The sequence below is a fragment of the Sesamum indicum genome, linkage group LG1 (genome assembly GCF_026168435.1).
Source record: "Sesamum indicum cultivar Baizhima isolate 11 linkage group LG1, ASM2616843v1, whole genome shotgun sequence".
NCBI lineage: Eukaryota > Viridiplantae > Streptophyta > Magnoliopsida > Lamiales > Pedaliaceae > Sesamum > Sesamum indicum.
The window spans coordinates 18886896-18904004 of NC_142657.1; the positions used below are offsets into that span (position 1 = coordinate 18886896).

The 17109-nt window shown below is 35.4% G+C and overlaps 1 protein-coding gene across 2 annotated transcripts in view; it reads right to left on the minus strand.

Moving 5' to 3' along the window:
- Positions 1 to 17109, minus strand: part of LOC105162431 (ARM repeat superfamily protein) — a 37656-nt gene that overhangs the window by 13333 nt on the left and 7214 nt on the right. The window contains exons 5-23 of one of the 2 annotated variants that reach the window (XM_011080437.3): positions 16844 to 16999; positions 16508 to 16628; positions 16300 to 16355; positions 15935 to 15989; positions 15756 to 15812; positions 15530 to 15631; positions 14123 to 14203; positions 13975 to 14027; positions 10630 to 10699; positions 6521 to 6584; positions 5527 to 5675; positions 5283 to 5410; positions 5145 to 5202; positions 4858 to 4955; positions 3034 to 3118; positions 2819 to 2884; positions 2682 to 2741; positions 732 to 815; positions 450 to 636 (exon numbers count right to left, since the gene is read on the minus strand). In XM_011080437.3, coding sequence (XP_011078739.2) covers positions 450 to 636; positions 732 to 815; positions 2682 to 2741; positions 2819 to 2884; positions 3034 to 3118; positions 4858 to 4955; positions 5145 to 5202; positions 5283 to 5410; positions 5527 to 5675; positions 6521 to 6584; positions 10630 to 10699; positions 13975 to 14027; positions 14123 to 14203; positions 15530 to 15631; positions 15756 to 15812; positions 15935 to 15989; positions 16300 to 16355; positions 16508 to 16628; positions 16844 to 16999 — 1730 coding nt within the window. Of the gene's footprint in view, positions 1 to 449; positions 637 to 731; positions 816 to 2681; positions 2742 to 2818; positions 2885 to 3033; positions 3119 to 4857; positions 4956 to 5144; positions 5203 to 5282; positions 5411 to 5526; positions 5676 to 6520; positions 6585 to 10629; positions 10700 to 13974; positions 14028 to 14122; positions 14204 to 15529; positions 15632 to 15755; positions 15813 to 15934; positions 15990 to 16299; positions 16356 to 16507; positions 16632 to 16843; positions 17000 to 17109 lie in introns of both variants that reach the window. The other variant, XM_011080436.3, reaches the window with a different exon arrangement.

The following is a 17109-nucleotide window of genomic DNA, read 5'->3' on the forward strand; positions in this document are numbered from 1 at the left end:
TTTTACAGACATTTTGTTTTGGCTTTATTGTCTCTTCTTACAAATATATACAATCCGTGGATGTTGACAATTTACTCAACCAAAACCTATTTAATCAACATGCTTTTAGAATTAGAAGAATAAAATACACAAGGATACTAGATAAGGGCATGAGAAATGAAGATGCACTCTATTAACATTCAAACTGTCAAGATCAGAAGGCAAATCAAACTTCACCATTCTACTTTCTGAAGAGTATTTCTATCCTGACTGTGGGATACAATGCAAAACAAGAACAAAAGATATTTCCCCCATTACAACTAGGCAAACAATAATTAAATCAAGTTAGACAGAGAGAACTATAACTTCAGAGAAAGTACAGCAATTAGTTTGTTAGCATCTTTATATAAGATGAATGAAAGATCAAGAAAGAACCACATCATCTCAGGGAAACTGGTTTACGAACGTACGATGAAGATTACTGATGAGGATACATAGCATTCTCTCCACAGAAAAACTAATGCTTCCGACTTTCTGATTTGATGTCTGCCCAATGCTACTCAAAGTTGTTGCCATAGATTGACGCGACAACTGACGCAGAGCAGAAAGAAGCGATTGAACAGCTGCCACATGCATCAAAGCCGAGCTCTCGAAAAGCTATACAAAGTTGGGAGAAAAGGAGCAACAGATGTGGAAAATCAGTATAATGTTATCCATGCAACACAGGATAAAATAAGAAGAAATAAAACTACCTGAGAATTCAGTGACGAGAGAACATTAAAATCACTATATTGCCCAGATGAATCTCTAGATAGTTTAGGGACTGTGGGAACCTCCTACACAATGAAGAGTCCGATTTGGTGAATAACTATTGACTAGGCAGCAAAAATGACTTCAAAACAGCTTAACAGAGTACAATAACTGCAGTATCTCGGTTTCTCGCTGAAGATTATGAAGCATCAGTTGTTAAAGCCGATTCATTTACTTCATGCCGAGTCCAACAACTTTTGATGGCCACTAGATACTAAAGAAATCCTAATAAATCCAATAAGTTGATGAAGGTGAAAAAAATATTTGTACCATATTTTTGTGTAGTAGTTAAATGGTTAGAAGAAATAATTGCAAATTATAAGCCAGAAAAGCAATTAAAATTTCCCAAAGGAAGGATGAGAAAGGTTGAAAGCGAAATTCATAAACTTGTAACAGAAAAGTGGGATATGCCAACTGCCAGATTCTCTCCTCGCATGCAGCTAATGGCATCAAACATGTACCTAGGAGTTGGTTCCATTTGGCCATATACTAGCATGGAAGGCAATTTATTCAGCTTTCAGATTAGAAAAATCCGAAAAAGATTTTACGCCGTTCATCTATTGGAAAGTGATACATCTAGAGGTTCTCTGAAGCATTAAGGAACTATGTGTTTTAAAACTTAGCTGCAACAGAAGTTACAAAAGATCTCATATCAACAACATTGGAGTAAAAGATTGCAATAGGGTTCATGCTCCTTTTCGAAAATAACTCTATATTGGATTGTACTCCAATTTTTATGAACATCCAAAGTGCAAACATGAGTTCTCAAGTAACTTCATCCAGAGAGAGCTAGGCATAAATCAAAGATCAATTCAGATAGAATGACCAATTTTATTTTATTAGCAACAAGTGATCAGATGGAGAAGGGAATGCAGAACGCAAAATGCGCCAAAAGGTATGGATTGGCTAATTGAAACCACTAAGAGCAAAGGAACTCAAATTGTTGTAGGTTAGGTAGACCACTCATGACTGAAGAAGTATAATATGATACTTGAATATTTACAGTGATCTGTCCATAGAGCAAGGAATTGGCTTTAGTTATTGACCCAAAAAACCAAGTTTGTAAATTGCAATTGTTGACTGAGCACCTCATCTAGAAGCTCTACTAAGAGCAAAGGAACTCAATTTGTTGTAAGGTAGGCTGTCTGTAGGAAGTCCACTCATAACCGAAGAAGCATAATATGATACATGAATGTAGTGGCTATCAGAGCGAAGGGAGTTGGCTTTAGTTATCTATGCTATATAAAAAAAAAGGCCTTTTACACTCACAAGCAGAGGTTAATGGCACCGCTGCACCAACGTTTTGTGAAGCCAAAAGTACCTTCAACCGATAAAATAACTAACTTTAACTTTCCAAATTTTACGTTTGATTGATAAATTAGTTTTTTTCCTTTCTTTCTTCTTTTTTATTTTTAATGTAATGTATTGAGTTATATATGTTATTTGTATTTATAATATTTCTAATATATTTTAAAATATGCAAAAAGTTTATTCATTATATGCAAGCAGGAAGTCGATTAAAAAACCAAGTTTGTAAAATGCAATTGTTGAGTGACCACCTCATCTAAAAAGCTTAACTTGTTAAAAATGAAAATCATTTCATGTTTAATATATGTAATACGCCTCTTCATATGCCAGAAGTATTCTTTTTCATGAAATCTTGCATGGGAAACTCTTTTAGTGGTAAGAATTGAACTTAGAATCACTTACTTGACCTAGCTCTGTCACCATGTTCGTTTGACCACCTCATCTAAAAGTTTAAATTGCTAGAGAGGAGAATTATTTAATATTTAATATCTCTAATAACAACAAAATTAAAGTGACTGCAAGGAGATTCAAAAAGAAGTTTAGCCAACTTAACATTGTATTCTTAGCTCAACTTTGGATATTACCTGTGTTGTTGCATGTAAAGAATGAATTGCTCGGTCAAGAGCAGATAGAGTGTCCAAAACCTTCAAAGTATGAAGCAAAAACAATTATTAGGATCTCAAAGTCAATGATCTTATAAATTATTGAAATCTTAACATACCAAAACCCAAGAAGGACCCAATACATTCTGTAATCTATGAGCTATATTGAAGAGAGTCCTGAGAGCCTGTACATACAAGCATAACCATGAATTCTTTACAATAGAGTGAACTGTTCAAAAAAGAGGGTACACTGAATGAAATTCGTCACAACACCAAGAACAGAACTGATCTACAGCATGTTAAAAATTAGAAACTGAAACAAAAGAAAACAGACCTGCACATTTTTTGGAGTAAGAACAATGCCTTCTCTCTGGTCAACTAATTGTTCAGCCCGTTTTGAACTAGGAGATAGTATTATGCTGCACATAAGAGATTGCTAAGTCCTTACTCAATTATATGATGTGAACACAAAATTGTTAAAAGGTAGAGCGCGCAGAAAACAGATGGGGATACTATACATAAAACATAGCATGCAGTTTCTGCTTTTGAATGTCTCCTAACAATTGTCATCAATAAAACAAACAATGTTTCTCAAGCTGCCCTTTGGGAGTGGGGAATCGAAAACTGATGCAGGTAAAGGCTAGACTAAGATGTGGCAATTGGTAATGAGTGAAAGGTAAATGAAGTTCATTGGAAATGTTCGGAGTCATCTAGTTACTTTCCTTAGCATTTGTCAAAGGACAGCCTGCAAATGACAAAAAATGAGATGGGGGGAATATTAATAATCAAAAATACACCCCTCTCCCAAGTAATGTAGAGTCACTCATGATCCTTCCTCAGATGAATTATATGCTAAAAATAGAACAGAAAGGGGTCCCTAGGAATCAATATGCAGGCACTCATATCCTCCAAACCAGAGTAACCTCAGTGATGGGTTAACCTGGTTTAAATGTGGCAATGGAACAATATGATAAGGGCCAACAATCGTACGGGTTCAGATGCTACAACAGCCAGTATAGGCTAGAACTTGGAAGAACTTTTAACGTCATTCATGCCTCGGTGGGATGCTATGAAAATGTCTCTTTTTCAACAACCAGGAGGATGAAACATGTTTTATTAGAAAAAGGCTCATGACGTACAACTAAGTTCCAGTGAACCAATATATAAGCAGCCATAGCATAAGACGTCCATCACAACTCTCTCTTCTTAAGCGGATTACTGCTAGGTGTCGCCTTGCACAACCAAAGTAAGATTATGCCCTTTTACTTCTATGACTTCCTTATGTAGAAACAGTTTTTTTAGGACGGTATAAATGCAGGCCATGGTTCGTCAGTTTGACTATAACTTTTAAAGCTAAGAAAACTGGCAATACAGATCTACTCACAATCCCATTCCAGAGCATAAAGGTCTGTAATAAACTTGATTGCCAAACACCAAGAACAGTATCTACCAATGTACACTTGTTGAGAAAATCACCTTAATTAATATATAAAGGAAAAGATATAAAAGTGAACTCAAATGCTTCCACCATTTTTATAGATCAGCTCCTAGAAAATAAAAGTCATGTTAGTTGCTTGTATAAAAGATGTTAGTCCCACATCATTTGTAAGACAAAACCTTTCTTCTTTTGAAAACTCTTCCAGGATATCAAGGTCAAGCTGTTTCCCTGATGATATTTCAGGATGCAGTCTAGCATAAAATGTATTTCTTCTCAAGGATTACTAGAAGTAATTCTAAGAGGGGGCAAGCGAGAATTATCGGATTATCCATTGCCTTCTGGTTAATTTCAGAATATGGTATCTAGTGTTGTCACTAATAGGTAATGCCTGAGTCCAGGTCGTTATATCATGAACTGAGATCTATGAGCACATTGAAGGTGGGTGACCCTGGAACATCTCAGAAGTAGGTTGATGTAAAATCTTCCCATGAACTGAAAGGAATTTGAAATATGTGGCGCAAGACGGTAGAGTCACCAAGGAGATACTCTTGAACTTGGAAACAAATAAACATATAGTCCATAGAACACATAGCACGTACATTAGAATGTTACAGCAACAATATAAAATTGGTGGCAACATATTTCTGAGTCAACAATCATGATGCTATGGACATGATATCTGGGGTTAATAAAATACAACCAGAAGAAATTCATCAATACCTCCTCTTTTCAGCTTCATTGGGGATATAAATTGTGAACTTGCAAAGGGACGCAAGAAAAGAATTTAAAGGTTCTACAGCATGAAGAACTCCACATGCCTGTACAATAACAAGCAACATTTCAGCATCATATCACACGACATTACACAAAGAAGTTTGGTAACTAGGAAACCTGTTGCCCCAAACCATTAGAGTCAGGGGGGAGCATGCAGAATTGACTCGGAAAACTAAAAGGAAAGATTTAGCATAAGAACCATAAAAGATACATTTAGCAAATAATATAATTACCTGCGTAAATGCTTGGTAACCTTTCAATATCTCCAATATAATAGCCTCACCCTGTGACCTACAACAACAAATACACATCAGAAGACATAAATTGTAAGTTATTAATACTAATTGATAGAGAAAATTCTTTCAACCTACTTCATTAGTATCAGGGACAAAGCATCTAGTATTGTTAACCACATCGAATCAACCATCGACATACAAAGTGTTGCAGTTGTCCCAGTATAGTTTCTGGTTGGATCAGTATCACACCTGGGGGACTCAAGCTGATTCTCCAAGGTAAAAGAAAACACAAAAAGCAGCAGGGTGATAAAACAATCTTCTAAGATTCAAATTAAATGAAGCCAGAAAACTGAATGAGAAATTGGCTTTATTATCTTACTTCGCCATCATCCACTGCCTCATCAGTCAAAGTGGCAACAGCAAAAACAACTCCCAGTATACCCTCAATTGCCAAAGTAATAGCATGAGCTTCACTTGCAACCAAGACAGTAGCATTTGATGCATCATTATCCAAGCTCCACTCAATACCTAACATGATAACAAGCTCGTGTCACCTAAATGCTATTCACAACAATGGTAATTGATTGACCAAAACCACCAGCCCAGAAACTGCAGATGGAGTAACAGATAGATAGCATATCTACAAACTTCAATATTTAAGAGTAACATCAGATTCACCAATGAAATATCACGAAATGGATATACTACAAGTACCTACCTCCAATTCTCTAAACTCTTCTTTAAGAAAGTAGAGAGTGAAGTTCCTTTGCATTTTAAATAAAGTATTAAATCTGATGCTTGCTGCGACCATCTAAAAGTTTGTTAGCCATCTTATTACTTTATCAAGTCTAAAAGCTAAAGTAAAAGGTATAGTAAGTCAAGGAGCCACCTTCCTTATAGTGGAGAGTGAAAGAGCATCAAGCAGAATTATTCCAGAAAAGATAAAATATTGATAAAAAATCAGTACTCATGTTGACATCTCTTGTCATCATATGCTGGTCGCAGCACACATAAAACAAGTAAACCAATAGTCCAGGCACATAATCCCACTACAGAAACCATACATTGAGGATGTCTAGTACATATTCCAAATGATATTGCGGAACTTTCAATAACCTGATTCTGCTTCTCAGCCAATCAATTGGTGATCATGCATTTCACTAAAAGTTGTAATCTAAAGTGATCTCAAAGACTTGGAATCATCTAGACGTCAGTATAGATATCATGAAATCAGATTACAAACTTAAACATCCAAGTAAAATGCACAAACACTTGTGCCCCTATATACTTGTTACTTCATATTTGTTTCCTTTTAGTCTGTGATTCTGGATTACAATTGTTCTTTCTTGCATGGATCTCAAAGCATATATTACCTTTGGCTTTACTGCTAAACATGCCTGCAACAGCTGCAAGGCTCTCCTCACCAGTTTCTAGGTACTGCAACATTTACCAAGCAATCATCACTCATGATTTTGCTGCATGATATCATTGATATTGGGAGGAAACAGAGAAAGCAGCATCTATGAGGAAACAAAAGCAAATAGCATAGATAAACAATATAGAAAATGGAAGCCATCTTGGATAAGAGACCTTTATCTTCTAAAGTATTTAAATACCAGCTTGACAAAAAATACCTGGATTTGTGATAACAACGGGAAAAAAAAAGCTTCTTAAATATGTCGCATGAAGAAAGGTAGAACTTCGTGTGACAGTAGTGCCCAACAAATCAATTAGATTGGCAACAGAAATTTTGTTCATTTGACATCATTAGAAAAACAAATACTCACTTCAAGTATTTTATTTACATTACATGAAGTCTTTGGATTATGGGGGCTATGGAATATGGTCAGACATGGAGATGGTCATCATGAAACATATGCCCAAAACAGTCATCATGAAGGTCCCAACCCAGAGAATCATTTAAAAGAAAATAGCATCATTTGGATATCCTTACAGATATGCATGCGTGCTTGGTCGAGGGAACATCTCATTTAATAAACATGTTTGGTTAAAATAATGCATAATTTCTAGCTGCTTGTTAGAAACAGGTTCCCTAAACAAACAAACCAAGAAGTTCCTTGTTAATAGAATTAATGTTGAAATGTGTTACAATACTGTAAGATAAGTCTTTATACTTGAAAATATCATGGCAACACTAGCATGAACAACTTTACTTAATTTATGCATTAATTTAATGCAAAACACAAAAGAATAGATACTGGATGCGAACATAAAGAACTTAGTGAATATAAAGATTCAGCACCCATCAAGATGACTTGGTGATACCTTTTGTTTTCCAAAAAATGCATGACTTTAGAAATTCTGCGACAAGGTGAAATAAATTGGATTTCGTAGTTTCATTAAGTAAAAGACTTGGAGTAGATACATAGATAATGGGCTATTAGGGTTTCAACTATTACTCCTTGCCACTGTGCAGCTTTGCCATACTACCACCAACAATTCTCTCAATTAGATTTTAGTTCAGCCAGTTAGCTAAAAATAAATCCTAATTTCCCGAAGTTCAATTCATAATCAGATTCAATATCGCAACATTTGCAGATAGAGACAGACAGAGATAGTGGAACATTGCTGCTCCCACAACTTTTTGAGCTTTCACAAATTTCAACCTTAACCTCAAGTCAACTACAATTCTTCCAATAAAGACTTATAACTCAAAGCTCAATTCAAAATCACAATAGTAATTGTGCATCTAGTTGGCTCCCAAATAGTTCAGTTCCAAATGAAACATAAATTAATTTACATATATTTTAGGAGAAAGAATGAGAACTAAAGTAAGAATATAATGCACATTTTAGGTTAGTATTTTAAAAACCATGATTGATTGTGCGTTTTTTGTTTTTTGAGGATGGTTTAGGAAATAAGTATTAGTAGTAGGCATATGTCGGTCATGTGAGTTTCAGAAAAATGCATTTGGACAAAAAATTATGAAGACTTCAAAAGATTATGTAGTTTTTATAAGTTAACGAATGTATCTTGAACAAAATTGGATCGGATAGTTCTAATAACTTTTAAAATTTAAATTATCTTTTATTCTGTTGCTTTGTCCAGTCTTCTACTATCTATTTCCATTTCTCCTTTTCTCTTTATTGCTTCATTCACACCAATGGGATTCTCCAGCAACAGTGGCTACAAGTGGTGGCAGTGAGAGCTTAGATGGAGATTGGTCGAGGCATCGGTGCAAGAGCAGCGAAGGGGACAAAGATGAAAGAAGAAAACAGGAGAGTGATGACAGAGGAAAGAGACGACGATGCAGGGAAACAAGAAAAGAGAAGAGGATGGTGGCAAAGGAAAAAGGAGGGGGCCAGTTCATCATTGGGAAGATGATATCATATTTTGATCTTTTGTTGGCAAAAGGTGTTGATGCATGATTAAATGTAGAATGAATCTAAATGTCATAAAATTCCTTAGTGGATGCTTTTGAAATGGCCAGGTTTTTTGGAAACAATTGCAGAAAAAAGATCCAAAACAACACCGACACCTTTGGTAGAAGGGGGCATGACACCCCACCTCTGGCCCGTAAACCATACAACTGAAAACAAAATGATTTGAAAAATAAAACCATTCAAGGGGGCCCTTAGTTTTTCTACTCATCTCACCAACATATAATATTTTGGTGAGATGTGGAAGACAAGGGCAAGTTCCGGAGTGAAATTGGATTTGGTTGCGGAAGACAAAATATGCAAATCTTTCCAAGATTTAGGTTGCTAATTACTCCTCAAAGAGCCAAGAACATTGATGTTCCAAATAGACAGCCAACTCTGTCTTAAACTTTTAAAGTGACAAAAATGGAAAATGGAAAAAGGAAAAAGTGCAGCAAGTGATGGTGGATATGGGTATTTGGTGAGCTTGAGAAATTAGGGGTGAAAACAATAAGTGGTTGCAATCATCCCGTGCCCCTTTTATCTTTCTTAATGTAAAATACTTCCCTCTAGTGTCTATTAAAGTTATATCATATTGTCGCACTTGAATTTGAAACAGAATTTTCTAATTATTACGTCTCATATTAAGTTTGTGGCCCCATAAGCAATTATGACAAACATAAAAGATTATATTTATTTAATCAGAGTATTACTCTACAAATAGTATTCAAATGATATTCATTAAGTTTCAGAATCTAGCAAAAGTACCAATAGCTAAAAATATATGCGAATATTGACACCTTAAGAGCTGACAAATTCACATTATTGCTACGAGATAATGTTTTTTTGACCGACTTAAATTTAAATGAGATTTTTTAAGCTAACTTATTTAAATTTATTTGGAAACATGATGGTTTAATAGAACATTTCCACGTGTTACAGTTAGGTTGAGCGAGCTCTCTAGCCTCAAAAGCAAGCTTGGTAGGAGCTGGAGTAGCACTCAGCTCTTTCATGAACCAAGCTTCAGCTTTCATATCGAAGTCTTGGGATCTTCTTATTTATTATCCTTTTATTAAATAAGACATAGTAGATATAGATAAATATAAATATAGAGATACTCCAACACTATTCTAATGCTTTGCTTCTTATCATTCTAGAGTAATCCAAAATTTCTCTCTTTCCCAACCCTAGCCCCCAAAATCCCGCAACCCACATGCTGCACCTCCAGTCACCTACCCTGTCCTCTCAAGTTGGTTGAACCATCATAATACTAACCTTGAGTTTAGACGAAATACTTTCTAAATAGACTAGCAACCATCAAAGAGGAAATCCAAAACCATCCCGCCAAGCCCAACTTTCTCCTTTTTCATTGCTTTCACTTCTGAGTCAACCCTCGAGGTATTTTCAACTTCTTTTTACTTCACTTTTGTAGGGCCTAGTATGCATAAAAAGCAGATGTCAGATTGTGTCTTAAGAATGATAAAATTGAATTGGATTCGTGGCGGTAGAGAATCCCATTTGTGTATTTATTCTGATGGAAGTTGAATTAAATAAAAGTGAAGATCGGGTAAGTTTGGATTAAAGAGGCAACAATATCTAGTTTCTTCTAAGGGTAAATTACAACAGGCTCACGAGGTTTGTCATAATTACAATTACGCCCTTGTTGTTTGAAGATCACAAATCCCCTTTTTTATTAACCATCGTCTAACACATACCCACTCGTGACAACCTAGGGGTATTTGTTAGATAGTCGTTAATTCTAGCGGATACTTGTATTTCCAAATTAGGAGAGAATTGTAATTATGACAAACCTCAGGGAAGCTCGTTGTAATCAACCCTTCTTTTAAAAGAAACAGCATCAAACATTCAAGCTAAACTTAAATCAGCCTCCATTTGCGTTTGGTTTGACTTTAAATGTGCCAAACTTCGAGTGCTCACTTTGCAACCTCAAGAACTCAATTTTCATCAAGCTCAACCCACCTGCACCTCCTAATCGTAGCTACCATAAAAGTTCTCATGAACATAACGGCCCACAACTTCCTTAAAGAAGAGGCGAACATTGAGTATAATTAAATTACATACAACGAAATAGGAACTCTCACCTGGACACTGGAAACAACCCGAGCAAGAGCCTTTACCATGCCTTCAACTATATTTGAGTTGTTGGGATGCCTGAAACACAAATTTAAACAGCTTATATATATATATATAACTATATATATATGTTAAGAAACAGAAAATTAACTAAAAAACCCAGGAAGAACTTTATTTTTTTTCTCTAAGGAACAAATTGGGAGGTATAACACAAGAGAACCAGTTTAAACCAACCAAATAATTCAAGCTAAACCCAGTTGTTTGACAAACTATACCAACTACATTAGAAGCACACTAAAACCAAGAAAAAGAAAAGGAAAAGGTAAAAAAGAACCAAAATAGAGATGATTAAGAGCTTATATGATATGATACATTAGAAGAAAGGAAATATCAAAGTATATCCAAGATAGTACTAAAAGAACAAATGACAGAAATTAAGAAGAATGTTAAATGACAAGTAGATCAGTTTGTACTTCACAAGTGCCATGGAAGGAAAACTACAATCAATGTATATGCAAATCCAAACAGGAAGGGGCAAGGGCTGACCAGAAATATCCGATGATTGAAAAGAGTTCAGTCCAATGGATAGAAAATAATTGGTGTTATTGGTTTGAAAGAATCCACATCAACATATATAAGTATGTGTGTTCTCGTGATGAAATTTAACCCTTTGACCCCACTCAAAATTTTAAAAGATAATGACAAGCAGTGTAGTCAATGGCGCATGGCGTGCACCTTCTCTATGGCGTCGCCATAGCGCATGCCTGGGCGCCATTTCAGCGCTGCCCAGGCGCGCCATAACAAAGAGGGCCTGGGCGGCCTAGCTGCTGGCTGGGCTGCCCAGGCCCATGAATTATAAAAAAAAAAAAAAGAAGAACCTAAATATAAAAGGAATTTTAGCAAATTAAGTGCTTTGCATGCAAGGGTAACTTCATTCTTGACTCTTCTTTATTGAGTTCTCTCTTCTTCCTCTGCCAACGCATCTTCTTCTGCGTTCTTCTCTTCTTCTTCTCTTCCATTGAGAGTGTGACTTTTTTCTAAATTCATGAAGTGTAAATCTTTGGCGTGTACAACAGTACAAGCTCTAATTATGCCGATTGAATCATTAAAATTGATGTGATTTTATTAATCTTTGAGTGCTTTAGTTGTTCTGTAAGTGTTTTCTTTTTGGGATGATTAATTAAAGTATTTTATTGTATGTTTATGTCGGTATTTAGTATTTACAGCTTAAAGTCTTAAACTTTCTTACTATAAGGCAATGGTTCAAAATTGGTCGTTTTAATTATATGAAGTCTTGTTATGTTGAATTTGTTGTTTTATGTCTTATTTGAATCCTTATACATTAATCTAATCAAAATAATACTAATTATATAAATATATAGATTATTTATTATATTTGCGCCATCCTTCGGAAAGTCACGCGCCGTGCCGTGCGCCATGCGCCATGGTTCCAGGAGCCCTTGGCGCCATTGTGCGCCGTGCACCACTCACTACTGATGACATGTCATTGGAGTCAAAACATAACTTATGTGAAAGAAAAAAAGTCAGGTAAATAAAAATTAGGAAAAACTACTACAAAATTAAAAAAAAAAACATAAAAATAATTTCTGTATTCAAAAACCCATGAAATTATTTTTCAGTCCTCATCCTAGAAAACTCAAGTAATAACTTTTACCCTATCTTTAAAAAAAATTTCCCTCAAAAATCTTGCATCAAGAAATGCTTTATCTCAATTCCAAAATCAATTTTCTTTAGTTGTACTCATTTATTTATAAAAACAACTTCTACAAAACTTAATTCAAGAACTTGGACAAATTTTAATCATTTTGTTTTCTCCATTCTATTTTAAAAACTAATATACTATAATTTATACATCCAAAACAAAAGAAATATTTTTCTCCAAAAAACTTAGTTTATTAATAGTAAAATCATGATTGGTATAAATGAACTTGACAACCTAAGGAAAAAGTTTATACTAAGAAATAAATTCATCAAGATTTCTCAATCTAAGAAGTCAACAATAAGTTAGTGAAAAGATTTCACTATTGGAATGAAAAAATTGAAGGAATAAGACTATTTAATTAAAAAAAATGTATATATATATGTCTGTTTTATGGGTTTCTTGGTGTAATGCTTAAGAAGAATGCTGTAATTTTCCCTAAAATTAATTTAGCGGTCTGAAACGTTTAGAAAAGGGAGCAAAATCCCACATTTAAGATGTCCTTGCAAAAGAGAACCTTTGAGCCCATGGTCATGATACAAACTGGCCAAGACACGTCCGCTCTATGCCTAAAGTTTCTCTGGCAAGATTACGAACTTCCCTAATTCAAATACATTACCTTCCTCGGTTTTCACACTTATGAACCCAAGCTCACCCAAGGTGGATAGCGCAGTGATGACTCCAATCCCATATGTAAGAACCTTGTGTTAGAAGCCTAGAATGGCCCAAAATGCTTAAGTCATGAGCCAATCTCCATATATACTATCATTCAACTATCCCCATCCAATAGGGGCTAGGTTGCAGCAAACCCCCTCCCTCAGATATGTCATGCCACCAACACATTTAATTAATGACATGCTACCCACCCACAAGTCTAGTCCAAGTCAAGAAGATAGTGATTCCAGTACCATAATGAATCATGGTTAGTTCAAGGAACTTGTGAATACAATTGAGAGTGCTTGGTTAGCTCAAAATGCTCAAGCCTATATCGAGAGGAAAGATTTAATTAAGGCACTTTACACTAATTGTTGGGCCTTAACACTAATTGCCACATTCTCCCACAACCAATGAGGGACAGGGTGTTACAACTCTGAATTCTGCATGAGAATGAAGGACGGCAAATCACTTCAACAGCACAAAAACAAACCAAAAACATCTGATTAAGTGAACATGATAACAGTGTGATAGGGGAAGTGCATAGTAAAGATATGAACAACAAAAGGGATGCAATCAAAATGACATTGTTACAATCAGCAGGAAAAAATTAAGAGGAAATGAGATAAGAAGAGAAATTGGGAATTGGAGAAATCATGTAGAGTGGATTTTGCTCTAAGAAGCTTGACGAAATCAACCTCAAGAAAAAACACTAACAGTATACCTACTTACTGTTCTTTTATATTAATTAACAGGGTTTCACTGACTGAAGTTCTCAATAACACCTCTTAACAAACCAGACTATCACTCCAAACTTGGTTATTGTGAACAAGTATATGCATTTTCTACATGGGTATTATTATAACTGCTGTTAAACCAACGTGAATAAGGAACATACTTTTTCTTCTTGACAATATCCTAGAACACATTTTTAAGTACAAGATAAAGATAAAAGCATTGACCAGATATTATTACTTACAGGTCAAAATTCTGAAAAAGAATACGCAAGGTGCGTGCTTCCACACAGAACCCCTGTCAAATGGCAAACCTCCAAAAATTAGCTTTAGAATGCAGTTACCGGAGAAGCAAAACTATTTGCTTTAAGTTGTTGGATTCGCTGGCATTACCCTCAAGATTTCAAGGACCAGAATCCGATGCCACAGTGGTAAATCCATAGCTATAACTCGCACTAGCATACTGAGAAACACCTATTTTATTCAAGAAAAATGTACTTATATTAGCAGATAAATAGTAAACAGGATAAGTTTGTCGAAATGAGCACATAGGTTAATATAATTTCTTTGTTGAGCTTGGAGATTTCTTTGTGGAAATCTTGGTCAGTAAGTACAGATCAACATCAACCAGATGATGGGCATGAAAGTGTTCATGTTTTAAGTGGTTGATGACAAACATCAAGTAGCCAAGATAGGTTAATGTGACTTAGTATTATTCAAGAAAATGGATCTTTTCTTTCCAACCACTTACTCTTCTGCTTGTCTATACATACAATGTTACAGATATATGCAGAAACATGCAAATCATCGGCTTAAGGTATGGGGATTCTGCAATTACCTCCCCATAGACATGCAACTCTTTCTCCTAGCAATTTCCACAACTCCTATTACCCTCCTCCTTTTGAATTGGTTCAAAGGTGTTGGTAGTCTAGAAAAATCACAAGTAAGCTCAATTCAAACGAGTACTCTGTCAAGGTTTCAGATAAAAAGCAGCATGGGCTTGTATTTTCATGTTTACAGACCAAGGGGCCAATCTGCAGATCCCCATACCTTATAAAAGGATTGTTTACATCTTGTCGCATTTTTATTCGACATGAAATATCCTAAATATTAGAATATATGTTGGAATTTCTGGTGTTTCCTTACAGCTGATAATACAAACAGTATTTTTCCAACTTCCATAACTCTAACATACCCTTGCTAAAAAGATAAAGCACTGATTTGTATCTCATCAGTGGTTATGGTGATCTGGTGTTAGTTTTCCAGCGCTGGTCCCAAGATTTGATGTCTTGCCTTTTGGGGGTATCAATTATGTTAGTATAGCTCCCACAGCACCACCTTGTCGCAGATGGCAAAATAAGGTGGTAGTAAAAATGAAGCTAATATTGACTCAAGGTAGACATACAGGAACAAGGCTACAACACTGTGAATAGGTGCCAATCTCTATTTGATAAGAGATGCTTTAGATAATAGATGATTCTATCCCCTTAATAAAGATGGATAGCACCACCAAAACAATATCAGGCAGGATCTTTGATTAATTCCATGTCCATGTGCTTCTCCCATATTCTATCTCTTCTTCGCCCATCTCCTCACCTTCTTCCTCTTCCATTTCTTTCACAATTCTTCTTCTTCTTCTCCCTCAGTATGCACAAACATATTCTTGGTCCAACCTTCTTCATTTGTTGATAATTCTATAGCATATAGGAGACTGGAAGTTCTTTGTGAATTTTCAATGCCAAATATTTGTTTTTGGAAAACCATGTAATCAAAGTTTTCTGAAAACAAGAAAGAATATACCTCAGATTCAGTAGTCAGGGATGAACTATAAAGTCTGATGATATGAGCTACAGATCGCAAAACCAGGCGGCGGAAATAAGGCTCTCCTAGTTCCCCTTCAATCTAATAGCAACAAATTTGGGAAAAGAAAAAATAAAGATATATGTATGAGGGGACCTTTCTAAGGACATAAAAATTGTTCATAACTATATGAATTGCAAATGCATTTTATTAACTAGAAAACGACCTCAGAGTTTGTACGAAGTGATGTCATGAGAAGTGAACATATTTGGTGGCGCAGAACCTGTAATTTTCAACTATCTATTAGACAAGAATAATTGGGATATGTAATTTTCAACAATCTATTAGACAAGGACAGTTACAATTGAAATTTAAAATGTCAGCCCAACAAAGTTTCACAAGTACCTGTTCGAAAGGAATCAAAGTCCTGAAGAGTACCACATAATTAGATAATACGAACCTGAAAATTTGCAATTAAGACAAGCTATTAATTATTTATACATTTGTCATGAGAAACAATTAAACATCCTTTAAGAAGTCATTTCTCCTAACATTAAGATTAGAATAACAACGAAAAGTTCATAGATGGGGTTAATCATGCATTTTAGATTATATAAGAAATTGAACCACTAGTTTTGTTAAAACTAGGCACAAAATAGAGTCTCCTGAAGGAAAGAGAGCAATTATTAGAAGTGGTAGAACTGATAGCACCTACTAAAACCTATATATGCATGTGTGTGCAAATAAACAATAATGATAAAACCCCTTACTCAAGTAAGTCAAGTGCAAATGACCGCTGAATGGAACCAACACGTAACCAAATAGCCTGGAAAAAGAGAAACAAACAAAAGTTACCACTGGATTTATTGCTGATGACATGCACTCTGAAGAAAACTGTGACACTTTTGGCTGACTCTAAACAACATCAATGATTAAAATTCAAAAAATGCTGTCTAATAATGTAAATCTAGCACATACAGATCCACCTGCAGCAAGAGTTGTCAAGTCCTCGAGTAAGCAAAGCCCAAGTTTCCCAGGTTTAGTAAGTGTCTCCCTCATTAATGATGGCTCTCCAGAAATAACTTCCAACTCCAGCAACCTACTGGTGCATGGTTCAATCAGTCTATAAGGAGACCTTGAACAATGTCATTCTAATCAAACATGCACATCTAAGAGAATATATCTCCATATCCAAAGAAGAATGCCAAAGTAAATCTGAAGAGCACATAGGGTGCTATAAAAGTATTAGTTGACAAGATAGACAGTATTTTTCTATGGTCATAAGTAAGAATATACTCAATGACTTTCACATACTCTAAGCGCTTTATGTTGCGACTAACATCACTAGTAACGGAATTGGTTCGAGAGACGTATCCTCCAGAACCAAATTTGCCAGCAGGCAGTGACTCTGCGCAAACCACATGATCAAATATCAACGCTACTGCTTGCCTGAATGTTGCTGCAGCCGTACTGGATAAGTTCCCAAAAACACAATAATAGACATTTCTCAGTGTACATGCATTAGCAAGTTTGTAGAATAAGAAACTGAAGAGTGCCCAAGGAAAAGAAAAGGCTACACA